This window comes from Geospiza fortis, unplaced genomic scaffold, assembly GCF_000277835.1.
Source record: "Geospiza fortis unplaced genomic scaffold, GeoFor_1.0 scaffold265, whole genome shotgun sequence".
Taxonomy (NCBI): domain Eukaryota; kingdom Metazoa; phylum Chordata; class Aves; order Passeriformes; family Thraupidae; genus Geospiza; species Geospiza fortis.
In genome coordinates this window covers 2,164,347-2,183,886 of record NW_005054393.1, presented here as the reverse complement: position 1 = coordinate 2,183,886, position 19,540 = coordinate 2,164,347, and the positions used below count along the sequence as shown (strand labels likewise).

Sequence of the window (19,540 nt, the reverse complement as noted above, 5' to 3'; positions counted from 1 at the left end):
CAGTGCGAGTTGCACATGTTTGCTCCATTGGCAGGGCTGACAATGTCTGCAAGCCTTCAGAGCTGCCATCCCAAAGTCAGCACCTCCTGTCCACTCAAGCCCATCCAAGCTGAAATTGCTGCAGTCGCACAGGTGACAGATGGGAAACATTATTAATTTTTTTATAGTAAAGGCTAAGGTCTCCAATCACAGCATGCTTAACTTCCAAGGGATTTGCTGCACTGTGAAAAGGAAACCCCAAATCATCAATAGGCTGAGCAAGATCCAACAGCTGTTATATGACAACACCTGGTGGGATGACTACACAGTCCGGACTGCAGATAACCTAGACTATTTTTAAAACACATTTTTTCAGAAATGAGCTTTTAGAGTAATTTGACAAAATCCAAAGCTGAGGCAAAGGACATCTGAAAAAAAAGAAGTAATAGTACAGAAAAGATAATTCTGGAATAAGTTTCTTTTGAATCATCTGCATATTTGTAACTTGCACTATTGCTAATTTATACCTAACTGTATTTTATATACATTTTCCCCCTAAATTTCTAGCTAAATACATAAAAATATGATACTTAGTCCTGATCTTGACACTCAAAGTCCTGCCTTCTATTGACCCCCAAGTGAGAGATTATCTACCCTATATACAGCAACACTGGAAAAGGAAAATGCTCTGTTTTTTCCTCACAATCTGTAGGACAGATATCAGCTTCCTTTGTCTAAGGCAGGACTGAAGACTTCAAGTGTCCTGCAGAACCTGGGCCACTGCTTTGCCGTCTCTGGCAGAAACACACTGAGCATTCAGATGAGATGCTCCAACACCAGGAAACCTTGGCTTTGTTCAAACCTCTGCCACTGACTATCTGCAGTAATCTCACTCCTTCCCAACATAATTTCCTCCTCTATAACATGAAGGAAATTATACTTCTGGCAACCCAGACCAAGGAGAGAAGAATATGAGTGTTTGCTAACCCTTCCCTTTCATAAAAACATGGACAGGAGAATAGTATTCTCTGCTGCAAAGCAATGCTTGTGGCCACATTTGGTAGAGGCCCTGGCAAGTGTATTAACACCTGGGAAAACAGCAGCTCAGTAACAGATAAATTCCCAACAGAGATATGGTGCAGGTGGTCAGTCTGCCTCTCTAGAGGTGAGCCACTACATACACACTTCTCTACTGATCTAAGCAGATTGGATTGGATTAAGCGGGTCATCACATGATTTAGCTCTGCTTATTCCTTAAGCTGTAATCAGTCAGGTCACATTAAAATTGAAATTTACATTCCCAATTTATTTTAAAGTATTTGTTCGAATCTTACACTTATTTTCCCTTAAGTCACCAACAGATTTGTACACTAAAAACTTCTGGGCTGTAACCCTCTCACTCCTGGTATTACAAATCCCGCTGAGAGAGCAAGGCATTTGAACTGTATTAGGCACCTTGCCCAGCAATGACAAAGGAAAAAGGAAGGAAAGGAAAGTGAGACTGAAAGTTACTGGTCTAACTGGCTGCCTATAGGTGCTTATAGCCAACACACAGAGGGAAAAATGTACTACAGAAGGATAGAAAATGGTCATGGACAACTAATGCAATAACAGTAACAGATGCACTGCTACATAAGCTTGGTCTGCTCTTTCTACCTAATGTACTGCGGTTGCAGTAACCAAGAGCCCCTTTACATTTTCTGGTGGGGTTTCACCAACATCAGGGGAACTGTAGCTGTAACTGTTTCTTGAAACCAACCTCATTTTTTGAGATGCTCAAAAACACAGCCAGGCCACACCCCATCCATGATTCTGTACTTTGTCTATTTTAAAACACAACTCACAATGCCAAGAAGGTCACAAAAAGTACTTGTAAGTAACATGTTTTATTTCACTCACCAGGTCAAAACAGAATCTACAAAAAACATTAGTGCAAGAATTATTCTTGCTAATTATCACCAGCAAACATATCTTATTTTGGCAGTATAGAGAGTAGAAAAAGAAAGGGTATTAAACAGAGCCAAGAATGAAGTTTTGAGACCGCAGGAGAGGAACAAGCCATCCTCCTGGTTTGAGATTTCATTTTTAAGAAGAGAGATAACAATTCCAGGATGGGTTTGCAAAAGATTGCCCTGTAGGTTTGGTTTTTTCCCCTGATACCTCTGGGAATTTCTAGTCTGACAACCTAACAAACTCACTTGCTGTAAACTGACATCACCTCATATAAACGAAAGGATCCATCCTAGTTCATGCACACAAAATACTCAGCCTCTTTGTTTTCAATTAGAAATCGTGTACTAGTACACTTGTATTCCAAATGTGAAGTCTCAAGGAGGTTCTGAAGATGAACAAAATTACCTCCAAGCAAAAGACCAGCATAAAACATGAATTTTTTACCACTTCGATTTGGTCTGACAAAGGAAGCATACATATGTGCAAGTACACTGTCCATCTGTTGTGGACTTCCAGCTGCTGAGTACCCCCATATTTTCCAAAAGAGGCAGAAGTATTTTCAGTATTGTTCTTTCACAGTTTTGATGGTTCATTTTTCAACCTCTCTGCTGGCTTGGAGAATATACCTACCATAAATTGACAGTCATGACCTAAGAGAAGGCTGGCAGATGCTACTTTGAGTCAGCTGCCAGCATGCAGGAGTCTTTATGTCAATCTTGACAAGATGTGGTTTCTAAAATTGAAGTGTTCTGAAGGACTAAGTAACTTTAGTTCACAGCTTGACAAAAACTGCTTACAAATCTTAATCCTTTTAAATATTTCCCAGCATCTAGACTGCACTCCTCTTCCTCACTAGCTGTCAAAAGTCTGATTCATCTTGTTAAAGCCAACAGTAAAACTCCCACTCAGTGGGATCTCGGTGGACAGAGACCACACCTACCTCTTCTCATTTTCCTTCCAAAGGAAACAGACATCTCAGCTGTAATCAGTTCCTTGCACATCCACATGTCACTCAGTCCTGCTGCCTTCTCAAAAATATTTCTAAAGCTCCTGCAATCCTTCTGTTTGAAAATATCCAGGTGAGATCTGCTAAATGCTCTACCAACCGGATTTATATTCCACAGCACATATCATGCACAGGACAGCTAAAAATAATTTATGCATGTCTCAGAAGCATTACTTGGCATTTCATTGCATCTCAAATGCAACAAATTAATGAAATTTAGAAAATGAAATAGATCTGCTAAAGCAAGACCAGATTCTATTTTCCAAACTGAACAAAATGTAGATAGGCTAGTTCAGAGGCAGAAACTTTTATCTTTGTACATATTATATATATATAAAAGGCTTTCACTGAGTAATTTTCTAACAGAAGAAAGCACAATATGAGATTTTAAATTTGTTGTAGAAGCTCAGCACACTTCATAGAGAAGAAGTAATTACAGAAGTGCCTGCTAGCAGTGCTACTGCTAAGGCTGTGTTGGGGGTTCATTATTAACCCAGTTTTCATGGTTTCACACCTCAGTGAGAAGACACCCATGTGCTGGCCTTAACTACCATAAAAAAAACCTCATCCCACTAGCAATTTATTTAGTTACTTTTTCTTCTTGTAAAAATGCAAACAGAAAAAGGGAACTATATTAAATTTTCATGCTTTTCCATAAATATATACTGGGGAAAGAGTTAATAATTTAAACAGCAAGTTCTGACACTTCTGGCTGAAATCTTTATACTGTTTAAATTAACATCTAATTCTCTTGACTACAGCAGGACAGGATTTCATTCTCTGAATTCTGAAGAGCTTTAGATCCTGCTGTCCACTGAGCTGCTCAGAGAGACCAAGTGCCTTTTCCTGTTTAATTTGTGTCTTTCTTAAGCCTATTCCAGTTGTAATACAATGTGAATTAGCTCAAATCCCACTGAAAGACACAGGTGTACATTATTACATTTGTGCATTGTCACGCTTCTCGCAGTTCTGAGCATTGCTAAGTGTTTCTGATACAACTAGAGATGGGATCTTTTGAAAGAGATGTTCTAGGTAACATCTGGAAGCCCCTTCTGGATGGTTGCTCACACCTGCTGACAGACACACACTGCACAAACTAAGACTGATTGAATCCCTGTGCCTTCCCCATGTGATGGTGTTGTGCGACACACAGCGCAGTCCACTAGCGACAAAAGAGCTTTGCTCTGCTACTGAGCGGGTACAAGGGGGACTTAACAAACAGTACTGACAGTCTTGCCAACATTTTCAAAAAAGGACTATCTTTTTCAACACAGTTGAAAGCTGGCATGAGTTTCCAGGGGAAGGCTTTAAACTAAGATTTTAGTTTGAATTGACTCTGCCTATGAACCCTCTACCTTTCTGAAGTAGAAATTGTGTGAAATTTGGTTGATCTCTGCTCCATTGCCTCCTACTCTACAGCAAAGGAAATGAATATACTTGCAGCCAAGATGCCTCCTGGCTACGTTTCATTTTCTTTCCCTCAAATGTTAAAGAAAAATTTGAATGGAAAAGCTGCATGAACCCACATAAAAATTCCCCCTACACCAGAATGTGATAAACAAAAAACCCAAGTCAGAAGCTTTCTCACAACTGACCCCAGACATTTTAAGTTTCTATGTAATATCAGCTGATTCAGCCCTAAATGTTTGCTTGCATTAGCTAGCCTACTAACATACCAGGGCCTTTAGGAACAGAATACAGAGATGATCTGAACTACCAGGCTTGGAGCAAGCAATCCAGTAATTAAAACTGATTACAAATCAGCCACTCCAAAAATGGTATGGTGATCAAAGATGACTTCTGACTGAGTGCCAGCACAGACAACTAACTCAGGTAGCACCATCTTAAGCACCCACCTGACTCTGCTGTGGCCGTCCCTGAACTGAGCCCCTACAATCCAGCTTATCACTATATATCTTTTCTTTTACATTTTCACCTTAAAACAAAACACATACATGGTGAGTTCTCCAAAATATAAGGAGGAGACAGGTAAAAGAAGAAAATCAAGGATAAAGTCAAAGTATACTGGTATTAAAATATATTACTCATTTTTGACATGCCATGCATAAGATTCCATGCTGCTTACAGAGGGAAAATGGTGTCTCTATTAGACATGAAGATTTAGGATTCTTCACAGGAAGCTAATAAAGCTTACCATAATATCCTGTAAACAGGAAAACCTTTGAAAGCCTGAATCCAGATGCATGCTAATTACAAACATCACTTATATGTAAATCAAGAAATCCTAGCAAGTGGAGGGAAGGAAAGAGTTTTGTCTCTCCCCATGACCATAAGATACCACAGTGACAAACCAAAGAAAGAAATTTTTTTTTCTTGGTGTTCTCTAAGTGAGCATGGCTGGCTCATTCCAGCTCAGGTGAACACCTTTATCAACAGGACCAAAAAAAAAGACACTTCTTGGAGATCTCGGGCTAACACATACTGTGGAGGTTCAAAGGTAAAAATAAATGTTAGCTAATACACTTCAGGAGGCAAGGAAAATTCCTTCTTGTAAAACAAAATCCTACTATTGCACTTGTATTCTGTTTTAAATAGATCATTTCACCCCTAGATCTTGTCTAGCAATCAAGCAGGTAGACTACTCTAATTCACTGTAGACATATCACTTTTGGCAAATGTGCTGTCCAAGTGTTGCCTGGAAAGCCAGGGTGATTAATCACATGCCAGTTTTTGTAACTTCCCAGGTATCTCTGGAGCAACCCAGGGCCACCAGATTATGAAGTGATATTTTACCTTCAGCAAACTCAGCAGCTTGCATAAACAACAAGTTAGTAGGAAGACAAACCAAGACTTAAATCTCTACAAGCCTATCATAGACCTTGAAGTGGTCCAAACGTAGGTTTACTTGAATGGAGTAGAAAAGAGAAATAGAACTACATTCACATGCCTGTAATACCTGTGTTAGACAATGGAAGTGTTAAGAAACTTTTCTGTTTGTAGATAGATTTTTTTTAAGTCAGAGACTGGGGAGAGAGGTGTCCAAGAGGTGCAGGCTACACCAAGAGCTGCTTTCCCTCCCAGAATCTGCCTGCTGAGTGGGACCCTCAGAAGCGTAGAGCTCTTGCCTAGGAGCCGCCTGGGAAAGCTCTCTGGTACTCATCTAAATCAAAAAGATTGCACATTTATTCAGAGTCCTTTTTCACCCTTGTGTTTGCACTCCCTACTTTGCTGGTTTTGAACTTCTGCCATCCAGATGTCTGTGTCTATTGGCAAATTCCAACAACCACATTCACAACTCAAATTCTGATACCCATGCATTGCTCATCTTATTTCTAACTCCAGCTACACTTCATGTTCGGAATATTGCAGCAATGTACTTTGCAATCAAAATCAGTATTGTTTCTTATGGTGTAAATTATTTTCTCTTTAAAAATACGCCATTTTTAGGGTTTTTTTAGTATTTCCTCTTTGGATCTTCCAATGAGAGGAAACCATAGTTGAACTTGTCAAGTATCCCAGACATGAAAAAGAAGTGGGTCAGGAATAAAAACAAAACTGAGAGTCATAGAAAAAGATCATCTTTGAAAATTAAATACAACTTTCTACTTTTAGATTTGGAGCCTAAGATGCATTTACATTTAGGGTCAGACAGGATCTAGAGCAACCTGCTCTGACAAGACAACCCAAGACCATTGAAAAATGGTATGAATATATTTATTACAGCATGAAGGGGCCACTAAGAGGAAGCAAGATTACCAGTACATGCAGCCTAACAATGGAAAGCTGCCTTAAAATGGCCCCAGAGTGAGAAGAAATCAGATCTGTAGCTCTTACTCTCAGGAGTGAGTCTAGAGACACAAGTGAGCTATGACAGCTCACCCCAGGGGAGTAAACAAGTCACTTCCCCACATCTCTGCTTCCTACTGCTTCAGAAATGACCAAGTACCTGCCAGGCACACAAGCTCTGCTGCCGGGGAAAAGGAAGGGTTTGGAATAAACACTGCTGTCTACTCTTAGAGGTCTCAGTGTAGCAAGTGAATGTTTTTGGTGAAGGAGATTTGGAAAAAAATCCACAGGCAGGACAACATTTAATGAGAGAATGCATAAGGAAATTAACATAGATAATTTAATGAAAGGGAAAGTCAGAAAGAAACATCCTTATGTAAATTTAATTAAGTCAACAATTACAGTAAAACTATCTATTTCAAGGTTGGTAGTGATTTTTTGTTTTGCTTGGTTTTTTAATTGTAAAAAGCTATTAGCCCTGAGATATGGGAGGAAATTATACCTGCTATTGATTGAGTAAAATGAACATCTAAAGTATTGAAAGGGTTGGAGAAGTGTTCGAAAATATACAATACTATTTGTCTGAGGCCTTTAAGATCCTATTATCAGTATCAAAGACCTTGCAGAAAGATGTTTCTGCTAGGCAGAAGTGTTTAAACCCTGCAAGGAGACTGTAATTCATCCCTTCCACTCTCTGAGAAAGTCTATTCTGAGTATAGATGATGCTCTTGACATCTGGCAGTCCCTATAGCAGGAAACCTTGGACCAAGAGTAAGGTAACAACAGGGCTAGATTTACTGGGTAGTTAATGAGAAAAAACAACTATCAAAAGGTTCCCTGCATCACAGGTGCACTATTTCAGAAGCAGGAGGAGTTACTATAGCAGTACACCACAGATATAACTCTGCCTTCCTCATGGAAGGCAAAGTTTTGTCTGTCTAATAAAACGATCCAAATACTGTTGTATGAATTGAATAAATATTGCCATAACTACCAGAAGGCATAAGAAACATAGTGGCTGCCTGAAATCAAGCAATAAGATAGCAATAAGATGGGGTTACAAACCAGTTTCTGAATTAGGTGAAGGGATTTATCTCCCTTTATACTGAGATTTTCCAATGTCCCACTGGACACCTAAGAAGAGCCCTTGAGATGCTTCACCACTGCAGAGAGATATTTAAGAGTATTTCTAAAAGAAAGCCTGAAGATGTGAAGTAAACTGTCTGCCTGTATAAACTGAGAATAAAATTATCTTTAATACTTAGGCTTCCAGTTCTGTTTTGATCCATTACTTTCGTGGTATGCTTTAATAGGATTACCAAAAAAACCCCACAACTGTAAAATTCTCCAAAATTAGAAATGGCAAATTATTAACACTGATATACTGAATGCAGTACTTTTACATTATGATTTATTTATTAAGAAAACTGAAACGAAGCTCAGTATCTTGACATTCTTTTGGAATGAATATGACCTTCTGATGCCTGTCTGATACCCTTCCAATTACAGCTCCTTGACAATTCCATTGCATTTGTCTCCAGTTTTTCCACAAAAATAAAACCACGTGGGCCAAAGCCTACACCAGGAAATCTGTGCGTGGTGGTCCACAAAGGGTTCTGGGGCTGATGGCACATGGGCTGCATGCAAGCAACTCTTACAGATTTCAGTGGTATCTCACTTGGCTTGCAGCAACTTCAGAAATATCCCATGAAATACCCAAGGGGGGAGCATAGGGTGCAATGGAGCAAAGAGAGGAGATCTGTCTTCCAGCGCAATTCCGCCAAATCCCTAGACAAAAACTTTCCAGAAGCATTTAACAGTGGCAAAGACTAACTGATTTGTGAGTTGGAGGTGACACCGTAATCTTTTACTGTCAATAGCAGAAAGATTATCAATAACACAATAACACTATCTAAGTAACAGTGATCCATTATAATAAATCACGTGATTTCAGCACCCGTTGTGCAGAATGCTGCACAGCCAAAGTTCAGAGCAGCAAAACAATAGCTATCGGTTCGCGCATTTATCAAACACTGGGCTAGATGAGAAAAAGACAGCTACTAGCTGCACTCCTGCATTTCAGGAATCTCTCTTCATTTCCTCAAGGGCATGATAGGCTCAGTGGTATACTGGTTGATACCAAAGGTGAAGCACATGACATATGCAGGAGTTCTGAATTTAAAACCAGTACAATGAAGACCAAAATGAACACATATGTGAACCCATACTTTCAAAATTTGGCACCTATAATTAGATTCCTCCAGATTTGAACTAAAACTTCAGTTAAATGTTACTGCACCTTCTTGACCACTTCTTTGGGAATTAATTGATGTCCAGGCTCTGACGCATTAATACAATGTCTGTGCTTGTTTAAGTGGCCGGGACGAGTCCAAGTAAGCTGTGGTCTCTGACAGGGAACTAGGGCTTAGTGAAGAAAGACTTGCTCTGACATCCATACCTAAAATCAGGCATTATTTCTCATTCAAAGCTTTCTGAAACTCCTATTACCAACCTATCAAAACTCTCGTTTCAATCTTAGCTTTGCCCAAGCAAAGTCCTTGTAATTTCTTTAAGCACTGCCATGAAAAGCATGGGGCAGATGATGTGGGGACCAGCCAGGTGCCCCAGCACAGTGTCACCAAGCATAGATGCCACAACACAGACATCTTTTTCCCTGTGTGCAAATGAAAACACAGACAGCTGTGATCTCCACACAACAAACAAAATGTCTCCAAGTGTCAAAACCAGTTGTGGAAAGGGAGAGAAAGACCAAGAAAAACACAATCTGCAGACAAGTCTCTTGGTTAAGCTTCCAGAGTGAAACCATGCCAGAAGCTGAGAAAGGGCTGTCTAGTGCCTTGGCTGGATTGACCCACATTTCCATTTATGATAGGCTGCTGCCTACAATCCAGGCACAGACAGACTTTTTAAGAGGAGAACTGACAAGAAATGCAAGAAAGGCAAAGATTAAAGGGCTGACCAAAAGATCCCAAGTACAGGGTTCTTAAGGAATCTCAACATCTGGTTTCAGACTGTGCTCAACTTCCCAAAGCTAACCTTGGCTTAAGTATGAGTATTAAACTACTGTCAGGATAAGAGGCTGAGGAAAAGTACAAGGAATTTAAAAACTGTGTGCAGAGTGGAAGACAACCAAACAGCATCAATAAGACTAATACATGTGCAAAGAGCTGAAGAGAAAGAACCATAAAACAAGGATATGTCTTGGAGGACGGGCAAGCAATAGTTACAACTTTTGGGGTACATCTCTCTTATTACTTCATATCTGCTTTTTTTTCGCTGACACCTTTAACTGTTTTGCTTCTAAATCATCTTCACACTGTTGAAGATGCTTCTGTATTGCTCCAGTTTTTACTGTCTGTGGACTCATGAAGGTTAAAGTCATGCAGCATGACTGTAGGTCATGATAGAAGTTAGATCAGGATGGACTTCAACAGCATTGTCTATATTTTTGCTTCTCATGTATTCTTTCATAAAGTGAAGAATATATTATTTGAGAGACATTGTGGTAATGAAAATGGAGACAGGAAATTACTTTAGTGGGCTGGACTTGTCAACAATCTGTCTGTAAAAAGGAAAAATTTGTAAACACTCTGGCTTCGTTAAAGCTTTTATTGACATGAATGTGCCTCATTTATCTGGAAATATTCAAGGCTGGAACGTTCTTCAATTATTTGTACTTTGATGGCAGCTTTTATATCAGCTTTCTAAAGATATATTTTCTAGAGAGAGCCCCAGATAAAAGGGCTGACTGCCAGTTTTGGGGACATTTCTGTACATACTCCATAAATGCACACATATACAGCATATATAGACCATAACATAGAATATACATCTTCTATCTGATGTACCAGGATCTCTCAGATATCTGACTTTAGTTGTACTGTTTTTTAACCATTATTTCCCTTCTAGCCAATAGGAATAAATGACTGTTATTTCTCTTTTCTGCAAGGGCCTGTCATTCATCTTTGTTATTAAAAATTCAGCCACAAAAGCAACAAATTTAACCAAACAACTGCTCCGTAAATTTTCAAATAAAAATGCAACACAGATGACTGGTCACCTGTCAGAACCCAGGAAATTCCTCTGGCTGCCCTGGAGGACTCGAGACCCTGACAGGGGGCTCAGAGACCTTGGCACAGAGTCAAAAACACCTGTGTCTTCGATTTTAGCCCTTGGAAAAAACAATTACCAACTCTGTATGAAGATGTACAAGCCACAAGAGTTTGAATAGAATGTTAGTGAATTAATTACAAGGTGAAAATGTAGAATTTTGAGGTTTTAGAATAGAGATTCAGGAGACAAGATGAAAGAATATAGGTGTGTCCAGTCTGCTTCCTTCTTCTTCTTCTTAGCCTCCGTTTTTTTTCTGCGATGGTGGCTCTTTTAGACTAGTTTAAGGTAGAGACAAACTGTCTAACATAGGTGATAAGTATTAGAAAATTATTGTAAATAATGTACACGTAGTTTTTAGTATAAAAGATAACTGAGGTGGTCAGTGTGCCTCAACTCTACCTGCCAGACAGACCTCGTTGGGTCAGAGAAAGAATGTTATAGAAGAGAAATAATAAACAACCTTAAGAACCAGAATAAAAGAATCCTGACTCCTTCAGCTGCTGGGCTAAGAAAAGAGATTCTCTAACACATCCCGAGGTCATCATGACCACAGAGACCCCTGAGAGTTACCCTTGGAAGTGGTTCTTAGTTGTCAGATAGTGAACAATCTTTAGAGAGGCCTGTAGATTAGGAGGGGTCCCAGCTATCTATCTATCTATCTATCTATCTATCTATCTATCTATCTATCTATCTATCTATCTATCTATCTATCTTCAGTGCAATTCTGAATAGTGTCAAACCATTACCCATCATTGTAAGGATATGCTAGTTTGATACAGTGTTTATAGGATACTGCTGCAACTCACCTCAGTGAAATGATCTCTTGGATACCCTCTCTCCATATTGCTGTGTAAACCAAAAAGCATGCCAGAAATTGCAGTGCAGCAGAGCGTATTTCATTTCCTGGAAAACCCATTATAGGCTGGTTCTTTCCCTGCAATGCCCTCCAAGCCTTAACACAAGGTTCACATCCCTAGTGGCACAGATCCTCTCTCCACTACTCCTTCCTCCCCTCAAACTCTGACCAGTTCATGGCTACAGTGGGAGGTTACTGTTCATCACTGACTTGTCAGAAAAACCAAAATTGCCAGACTTCTGCAGAATTGCAAAACTGGCTGTAGTACAACATTGCCTCTTCAGCTGTTAGGGCTTTTTGTTTGCTGAGTATTATTAGGAGATGAGTTCTGTTCTGCTGGTATTTGGAAGCAATTCCCTTTCTGACTCGTACCAATTATGTATCTATCTGGCAACATTATGTTGCAAGTTTGTGACATGCAAAGTGGAAAGGCATACCCTTCTCTGGGAAAGGAGCTAGTCCTTTTCAAGGTGAAAAAAGTAGATTGCTAAAACAAATACAAGCTTTAAATGTATGTGACATCTGAAAATGCTGCACAGGTACAAATTAAGGAATTATCTGTGTTTTGAAAACTGACAGGGCTTTGTAGATGGTCTAAATCAGGCTATTGGCAAATTCAAAAGCAACACATATTTTGCCCAAATACTTCCAAACATAGAAGCATGTTCCAAAAGGAGTAAACAATTTTGCTTTGTCGTTGAACTCACAGAAAGCATTTTCTTAACTGGTGAGATTTAAATCATACCTGAAAAAAGAACCCTTAAAGATTCTGACTGGGCAATCCACTGAGAATAGCATGAAAGTATAGCTTCAACAACAGAGCAGCATCTGAAATTGTAGAATTTCAGTTTTATAAAAGAAGTGAAATTAAGGAAGAAAATGGTTGAAATTTCTTTCCATGTCTTCCTTTGTGCTCTCCACTCCTTGTGCACTTTTACAAATCTCTCACAATATATTACTAGTTTCTTCTGCCCACGTGCACAATGCCTCTCTACTGTGATCCTGTAGGTTGGTGGATTTGGCCAGTAATTATCATTACAACTGTGTTTGATAGATTTCATTGTGATAATCTGCTGCTATGAAGAAAATTACTTTCAGAGGCTCTTCCCTTCACTCATTCCTATTCCAGGTCCCTGCCCGTTGCATGCAAGCTACTATTACAGTGATAAGATGTCAGCAGTCTGTTAAGTACCTGAAGAGTGGGTTTATGTATAATGACTACAGGTTACATAATTAGAGCATCATATTTCATTTGCTTGTTAATTTTCAAAAAATGCAGGAAAGCAAGGATAAATGACTGTGGAATATTATGCAATTGAACAAAATGCTCCTAAGCATATTATATATGCCTCCATAGTCAAAATATAGAAATGAGTAATAACTCTCTGTATACTTGACCTCTTTTCTAATGCTTTTTTTCCTATTAGTAGGAGTTACACTGTTTCAAAACAGCTAGTCTTGGATATCTCTGATTTTTCAAGTTGTCCCACAAAGCTTTTAATAAAAAAAGGCTCAAAGATTTATTTGTAAGCTGTCAGATGGCTGGCTGTACACAGCATAAGGGTAATTTCCTTAAATGTGGTACAAAAACAAGCTGTGAGGAGTCCTACAGTCTAACTGACAACAGAAAGATTTTGGCTTCTGAGGTTGGCCAGGATGGTTCCCATGGTCTCCCTATAATAAGCCTCACACAATAGCACCACCAAAAATATTTAACCTTTAATATTTCAAGGCCGGGGTATAAACTAATCTGCATGGGGTGCCTAAAATTCTTGAAAAATTTAAATTCTCTATGTAAGGCTCATTCTTTATTTGGCCATACACTGATCTCCCCTTTACCATAGCTCCAGGACAAACACTGTAATTTATACCATAATATTTTCTGAAGCAATATGTTAACAGTCAATACTGACTCATGTGGTAAAAAGATACCAAAGTATGAATAGTTACAGGAAAGGCAAAAGCAGAAATGAAGAGCTGCCTTTGTAAGTGAGCTACTCTGTTTTTTTGAGAATTAATGCTATAATCAGGAAGATTCCAATCAATAGTAAGTTAAAGGGATTTTAACAATGTATGGGAAAACAATATGGGTACCTTGAAAATAAATTACCACACCTTAGGTACATTTCTTAGGCGAGTTTTATTTTGATAACCAGTATTTCTCTGATCCCTGCAAATGTTATGCTAGGCAACACAAAAGGGAGATATGATCTCTGTCTAAAAAAATAAAAGCCTGAAGGAAGATGGTTTACACCATCCTCTTTGGATAGAAAATACACAAGGTTTTCAGACACTGCAGTTTTTAACATAACATTTAATCATCTCCAAAGCTGTGTGCTTTCATACATAAGTCTCAGCAATGGGCAGGAATCCTCAAATATACCTTTAGATATATAAAACCAGCATACATCAACATTCTTCACTGCTTCATCTTCCCACTTGAGTAGTCAAGTAGCTCTCAGAGTATCTGCACATGCTGTTATTTATTACTGCCTACTTCATTCTCACCAGTTTTAATTCTGGACAGGGCAATGATTTGTCCTTGATGAGCACACTGGTACAAAATCTCAGGGCTGATGTTCACAACCTAATGGTTGGAGTATAACAAATTACCAAGAGGCAGCAACTCATCAAGCATGGGCTGCCCAGCTATGGTGTAGTACAACTTAGATCCAAGCATCAATGAAGGATGGTTATGCTAATTTGCATTTTCTTACAGTAGGGCAAGTGAAGAATGTATATGCAATCAATTAACAACAGCTTCTGTGTCTCTGCTAATGGGGGCAACCTATTAAGCTGACATAATTCATTGTGCATTTGAGCCTTTAATGAAAAGTGGCCCTCCTAAAGAGGCTTTCTCCGAAGCATTTCTCATGTTGCCTCTTTGTTTTCTATTGTGGATTAGCCAAGGAAGCTTCCAGCAGCCTCATCACACTTCTGTCCTTCCTCAATAATCCAAGGTACTGAAGTCTCTTCAAACACCCAGTCTGGGATATTTTATCTCCTTTCCACAGCCCTTTAACAGCTAAAAGAAAATATGATCAGTCTCATGAATTTGTAACCATGGCTAAAAGCCTCTGCAAAGTAGAGCCTGCCTTAAAGGTTAGATCCTGTAATGAATTTCTGCCCCAAAACCAGGATAACTGAAAAAACCCCATGTTCTTATATGTTAAGCAGTTTCCCATCCATGTATTTTTCAAAACACTGGATATAAACATCCTGTATGTCCTGCAGACATTTCAGCACGTCCCTAAATTCTTTAGAACAACATTCTGAGTTTAACACTAGGAATTCCAGACCAGCAGCAATACTTCATACTGCAAAGAGAGAACCTGCTTCTACGACTGAGCAGCTGTAAAATGATTGCATGCAACACCCTTGCTGATACCAGATATTTAAGATCAAAGTCATAGACTGGACAAGAACAACTCATGTCCTTTATAAATCCTTTAAAATACAGGTTATATCAAAGATTCCTTTGACTGCTCTCAAATATAGACACTCTTAGACAGATATACCTGTCAAACAATTTATAAATGCTTTTATCAAACTTCTGAATTTTGTCCAGGAGGCTAAGGCAGATCATTGGAAATATGCAGTTCAACTGTAAAACTGAAATTGCTTCATGCTACTCTTCTTCATGCTTAACTCCTCAAGGATATACGTAGCTTTTCCACCACAGAGGTTTCGCTATAAATTTCAGTCCAGTATTTTAAGTACCCTATTTCTATCCAAAGATGATCATAAATTGCATTTACACTAACACATGGTAAATCTCATGGAAAAGAGGAAGGATTTGAATGGTCAGGGAGATGTGACAGTCAGGGCTGGAAATATTAACTTGCTGTATAAGGAACCTAGTACTTTGCAGAAGCAAATCCAGTGTTTCTGTATTTTCACTGCTAAGATGGAAAAGATTTACACTGCATTGTATCAAATGCCCTGGAAAAAATATTAATATAACGAGGAATAATTAATTTGAATTCAATGTATCTTGCTGCAACTACATATAGTTACACTTTTATTAGTGTAAATGATAATCAGAACTTGACCCTTTCAGCTTCTGAATTCACCTGAGTCTGTTAGAAGCCAGATGCACCATTAAGTTTTCCAATTAAAAGCCAATGTGATTCTTCCTGGAATTATATGATGCCCCTGACTTCCTGTTTCCTTAAAACCATATTAAAGTTAATGCAGCTCATTAGTCCAAATAATATCAAATTGAGTAAAACACATATTCATAACTGCATTTAAAAAAAAAAGTAATTAAGTCAATGCCCACTAAATTTGTTTGCAGAAACTGTAGGTTACTATTCCATCAAGTTCTTCAGTTTCTATCAACACATTCAGCGATTTTGGTAACATTTTTGGCCTTTTCTAAGGCACATTTTGGGCATAAGAACATCATGAAAGCAACAGTAATAGCTGAATTATTGTTCTGGAGTGATTGAATTAAATCATAGCAGAATTAGAAAAATACTTACGCTCCACAAAGTAAGAGCTGGCATCAATCTTCCAAATAATTTGACCCCGGTGAGAGCCATTGACGCCACGGTTCTTGTAGTCCAAAAAGTTTTCTGACAAGACCTCATCTGTAAACAAAGAAGATTGGTCTCAGTACGTGCCTGCTATGACAGTACACACAGCAGAGAGTCAGGCTAAAAACACACCTTTGGCTCGACAGAATATCCTAGAGCTACTAGAGAGCTTGGCACAACATGTTGAGAAATCAGATTTATCATTCATTTATGTTATTTAAAATTCAGTCAAAGTGGCTGAAGCAGCAACCCAGGATGGGCTGAGCCATGGGCTCATTGCTCCAGCTTCAGTGGGATAAAATGGATTTCACAGCTGTGCTCTGACAAAGCAAAAGCCACAGTCTCTAGCTGCAGAGACCAGCCAGCAACCTCCTGGGCTTTTCCTTTCAGTGATAACAACAGTTTTAATTTTAACAGAGATTTGTACAAATGTGTTTTAACCAACTCAGCCTTGCTTGCTACAGAAGTCGTCCTGGGTGGGTGCTGAGACTCACTTCTGAAGACAATTATGTTAATTATTACTTGCATTAAAAGTGATAAAAAATGTGAACCACTCAATCTGACATTAAGATACTTCAGTTGTAAACACTGTGAAGAATTGGCTTTGTTTCAAGAAGAAAACAAAGATAATGCCATACAACACGGGACACTGTGCCTGCGGACACAGGGGTTGTGTGACCAACTGCAGAACAGAAGAGGCAGCCTAACAAACAAAGCTGAGAAACCCAAAGACTATCACAATACTTTAATAAAGGAGACTAAATTGAAGGAAAGTACACTTTCACTGAAAGAAGAAAGCAGCAAACAGATGTCAATACTGTCCCATTGGCAGTACAAAGTCATGCTTTCAAAGGAGGAAGGTGACTGAGTACCAACACTGAACTCTTTGGTGTTCCTCTCTTGAGAGATTACAACAGAATTCCTTCTAATGAGATCATTAACAATTTCAATGGATAATTATAAATAGCAATGCTATCTACAATAAATTTTCCCTTTGCTGACAGGCTAATTGTCAGAAATTATTTCACCAGCTGTGTTTCGTGCTCTGTTTTGAAGTGCATCTCTGCTGTAATCATTCAATAGCAAAATCCTCTGGTTTGATTCTCGCTTTATATTTTATAGCTGGTTGTGTCTTCTTTTAAATTCTAAATTATATATATCTAAAAAAAGCAGGTAAGTATACAACTGTTACTCTCAGAACACTGGCTTACTTATGAATACTTTTAGTAAAGGACCATCCTGGCTACAGATTATCAAGGATAATGTACATCATTCTGTGGAAATAGGAACATTACATACTTGTGAGAAGACTTAAGCCTCTCCCTTTTGCTTTGGCAGGGAAAACATTTTATACTTAAAGGTAGCACATACTGAAATGTTGCACTGAGCTGGAGCCTGGGAACCCTGCCTGGCTCTCATCCTGATGGGGCAGAGAGAGTATCCCTCAGTTCCAGCATGCTGCTCACTGGCTTCATCACTTGCGATGTTTATTTGTCATATTTAGTCTCTGTAAGCTGCTGGAGATGCTCCAACATCTGCCATGTTGTGATGATGCATGGGTAATTACTGTCCCTCAAAATATACTATTTATAAAATACCATGCTTGCTTAAGGAGTCTTAGCTCAGCTGGACTCAATGGTCTTGCTTAAGAAACTGCAGGCATTTTAGGCCAGAGTTTAGCGGCACTGGAGATCCCAAAATCAGCTTTAAAATACTGTGTTCATAGGCAGTATCTGTGGAGACCAGCTGGCACTTCCACTGTTGCTGCTTCCCACAGCTGGCACAAAGGCAGCATGAACTCTGCCACACAAAACCCCTCTAATTTGACAGAGATGTTGACATATGCCCATACCAAAACTAAATCACATCCATACTGCAAGCTGAGCCAATGGGCATGACTCCAGAAAAGCCCTTCCTCTATTTTGTTGAAAAAGTGCAGGAAGCCTGGAAAACCTGGCTGAGAAGAAGGGCCACTATCCATCTGCATGTCCAAGGTAGAAGACCACGGGAAGGGAAGGACAAGCAAGCCAGTCTATGGTTACAGCTGACAGGTGAGACCACAGGAAATCTGGAACAAGCTGCTCCTGCTGAGTAACACTTGCACACTGCCTCCTGCCTTGGAGGCAAGAGACAGGGGTGTGTGAGAAGCATCCTGAGAAAAGCAGGTGCCCAGGGAAGGGATATATACATGGAGCTAGTCATGTGCACACAGTTTATGGACAGTGGCCACTGATTGAATACAGGCTCAGATAGCAGAAAGGATAATTTAATATGAGCTTATGGAGCTCTGCAATATGCAGGGCACCTGAATAGGAGCAGTGAAGCCTTGAAGTATAAAACCGATTTGTATACAAAACATATTTTAAAATGTCATGATTTAGAAATCCAATAGGTAGGTTGTTCTCACAGTCAGTTTTAACCCTCTCTGTCTCTTTTGAAAGAGGTAAGTGCCTAATTCCAAAAAAAAAACCCAAGCTATTTTTAGTCTAGTAGAAATTTATGTTCATTGGGATTTTTAAGCCGGAAAAATTTTATTTCTAGAAGAATACATTCAGGTCCAAAAGGGCAGTTTTGCTCTTCTGGTTTTTGAAGGTATGTATTTTTGGAAGGTGAAAGATAAGAAAGAAATATCCTCTGGCAAGTTAAAAATAGCAGTAATTGAAACTCGTCAGGAGGCTGGAATGTATGAATATGCCTGGTCGACCTGTTTTAATGTGCAAGTAACACTATTCCAGGCATGCTATTCCCTGAACACACACATTATGTATGTAACACACTGACAAAGACAATTGTGCATGTGAAATACAATGCTGCTTAGGGCACTAAGGGCAGATGTATGTACATTTATTTATCAACATTCATGCCATAGGTAAGCATATAGTGGTATGACATGGTAAAGTGACAGAGTATGTGCAAAGGAAAACAAATTTTATTTCCTGTTTCTATTGAGAATCCCCAAAACAAAGGAGCTGACCTTTAAAGCATGTTGCATCTTAATTCCCAAAGGTAAATGGTGAAATACTTCATTTCACCTCCACGCAAAATGAAGAGCAAAGTTAATGCTGTTCCCTTTCATATATTTCAGGCAGCAGCTAATGCCTTTTGACATTTTTCCAATGAAGCATTGTAATGCATCTCCCTCCTTCTATTTTTGAAATGCGATTAACCTTTAAACTAGCTATCTGCTTCCTCTGCATAGCTTGGGTTTGGCCCCGCTTGTCCAAAAAGCTTTGCAATTGCTCTTAGCTCTGTGGCTTCATTTCCCTGCATAGCAGACAGCTTACTTACTAATTAAGGATGAAAATGGGGGAGTATTTGAGATGTGCT

At 39.1% G+C, this 19,540-nt stretch overlaps 1 protein-coding gene across 1 annotated transcript in view; it reads right to left on the bottom strand.

Annotated features, from left to right (window-relative positions):
• HECW1 (HECT, C2 and WW domain containing E3 ubiquitin protein ligase 1) overlaps positions 1 to 19,540 on the bottom strand; it is a 236,178-nt gene that overhangs the window by 141,381 nt on the left and 75,257 nt on the right. Inside the window, exon 3 of the mRNA XM_005425695.2 lies at positions 16,160 to 16,267. Within this exon, the coding sequence (XP_005425752.2) occupies positions 16,160 to 16,267 (108 nt within the window). The remainder of the gene's footprint in view (positions 1 to 16,159; positions 16,268 to 19,540) is intronic.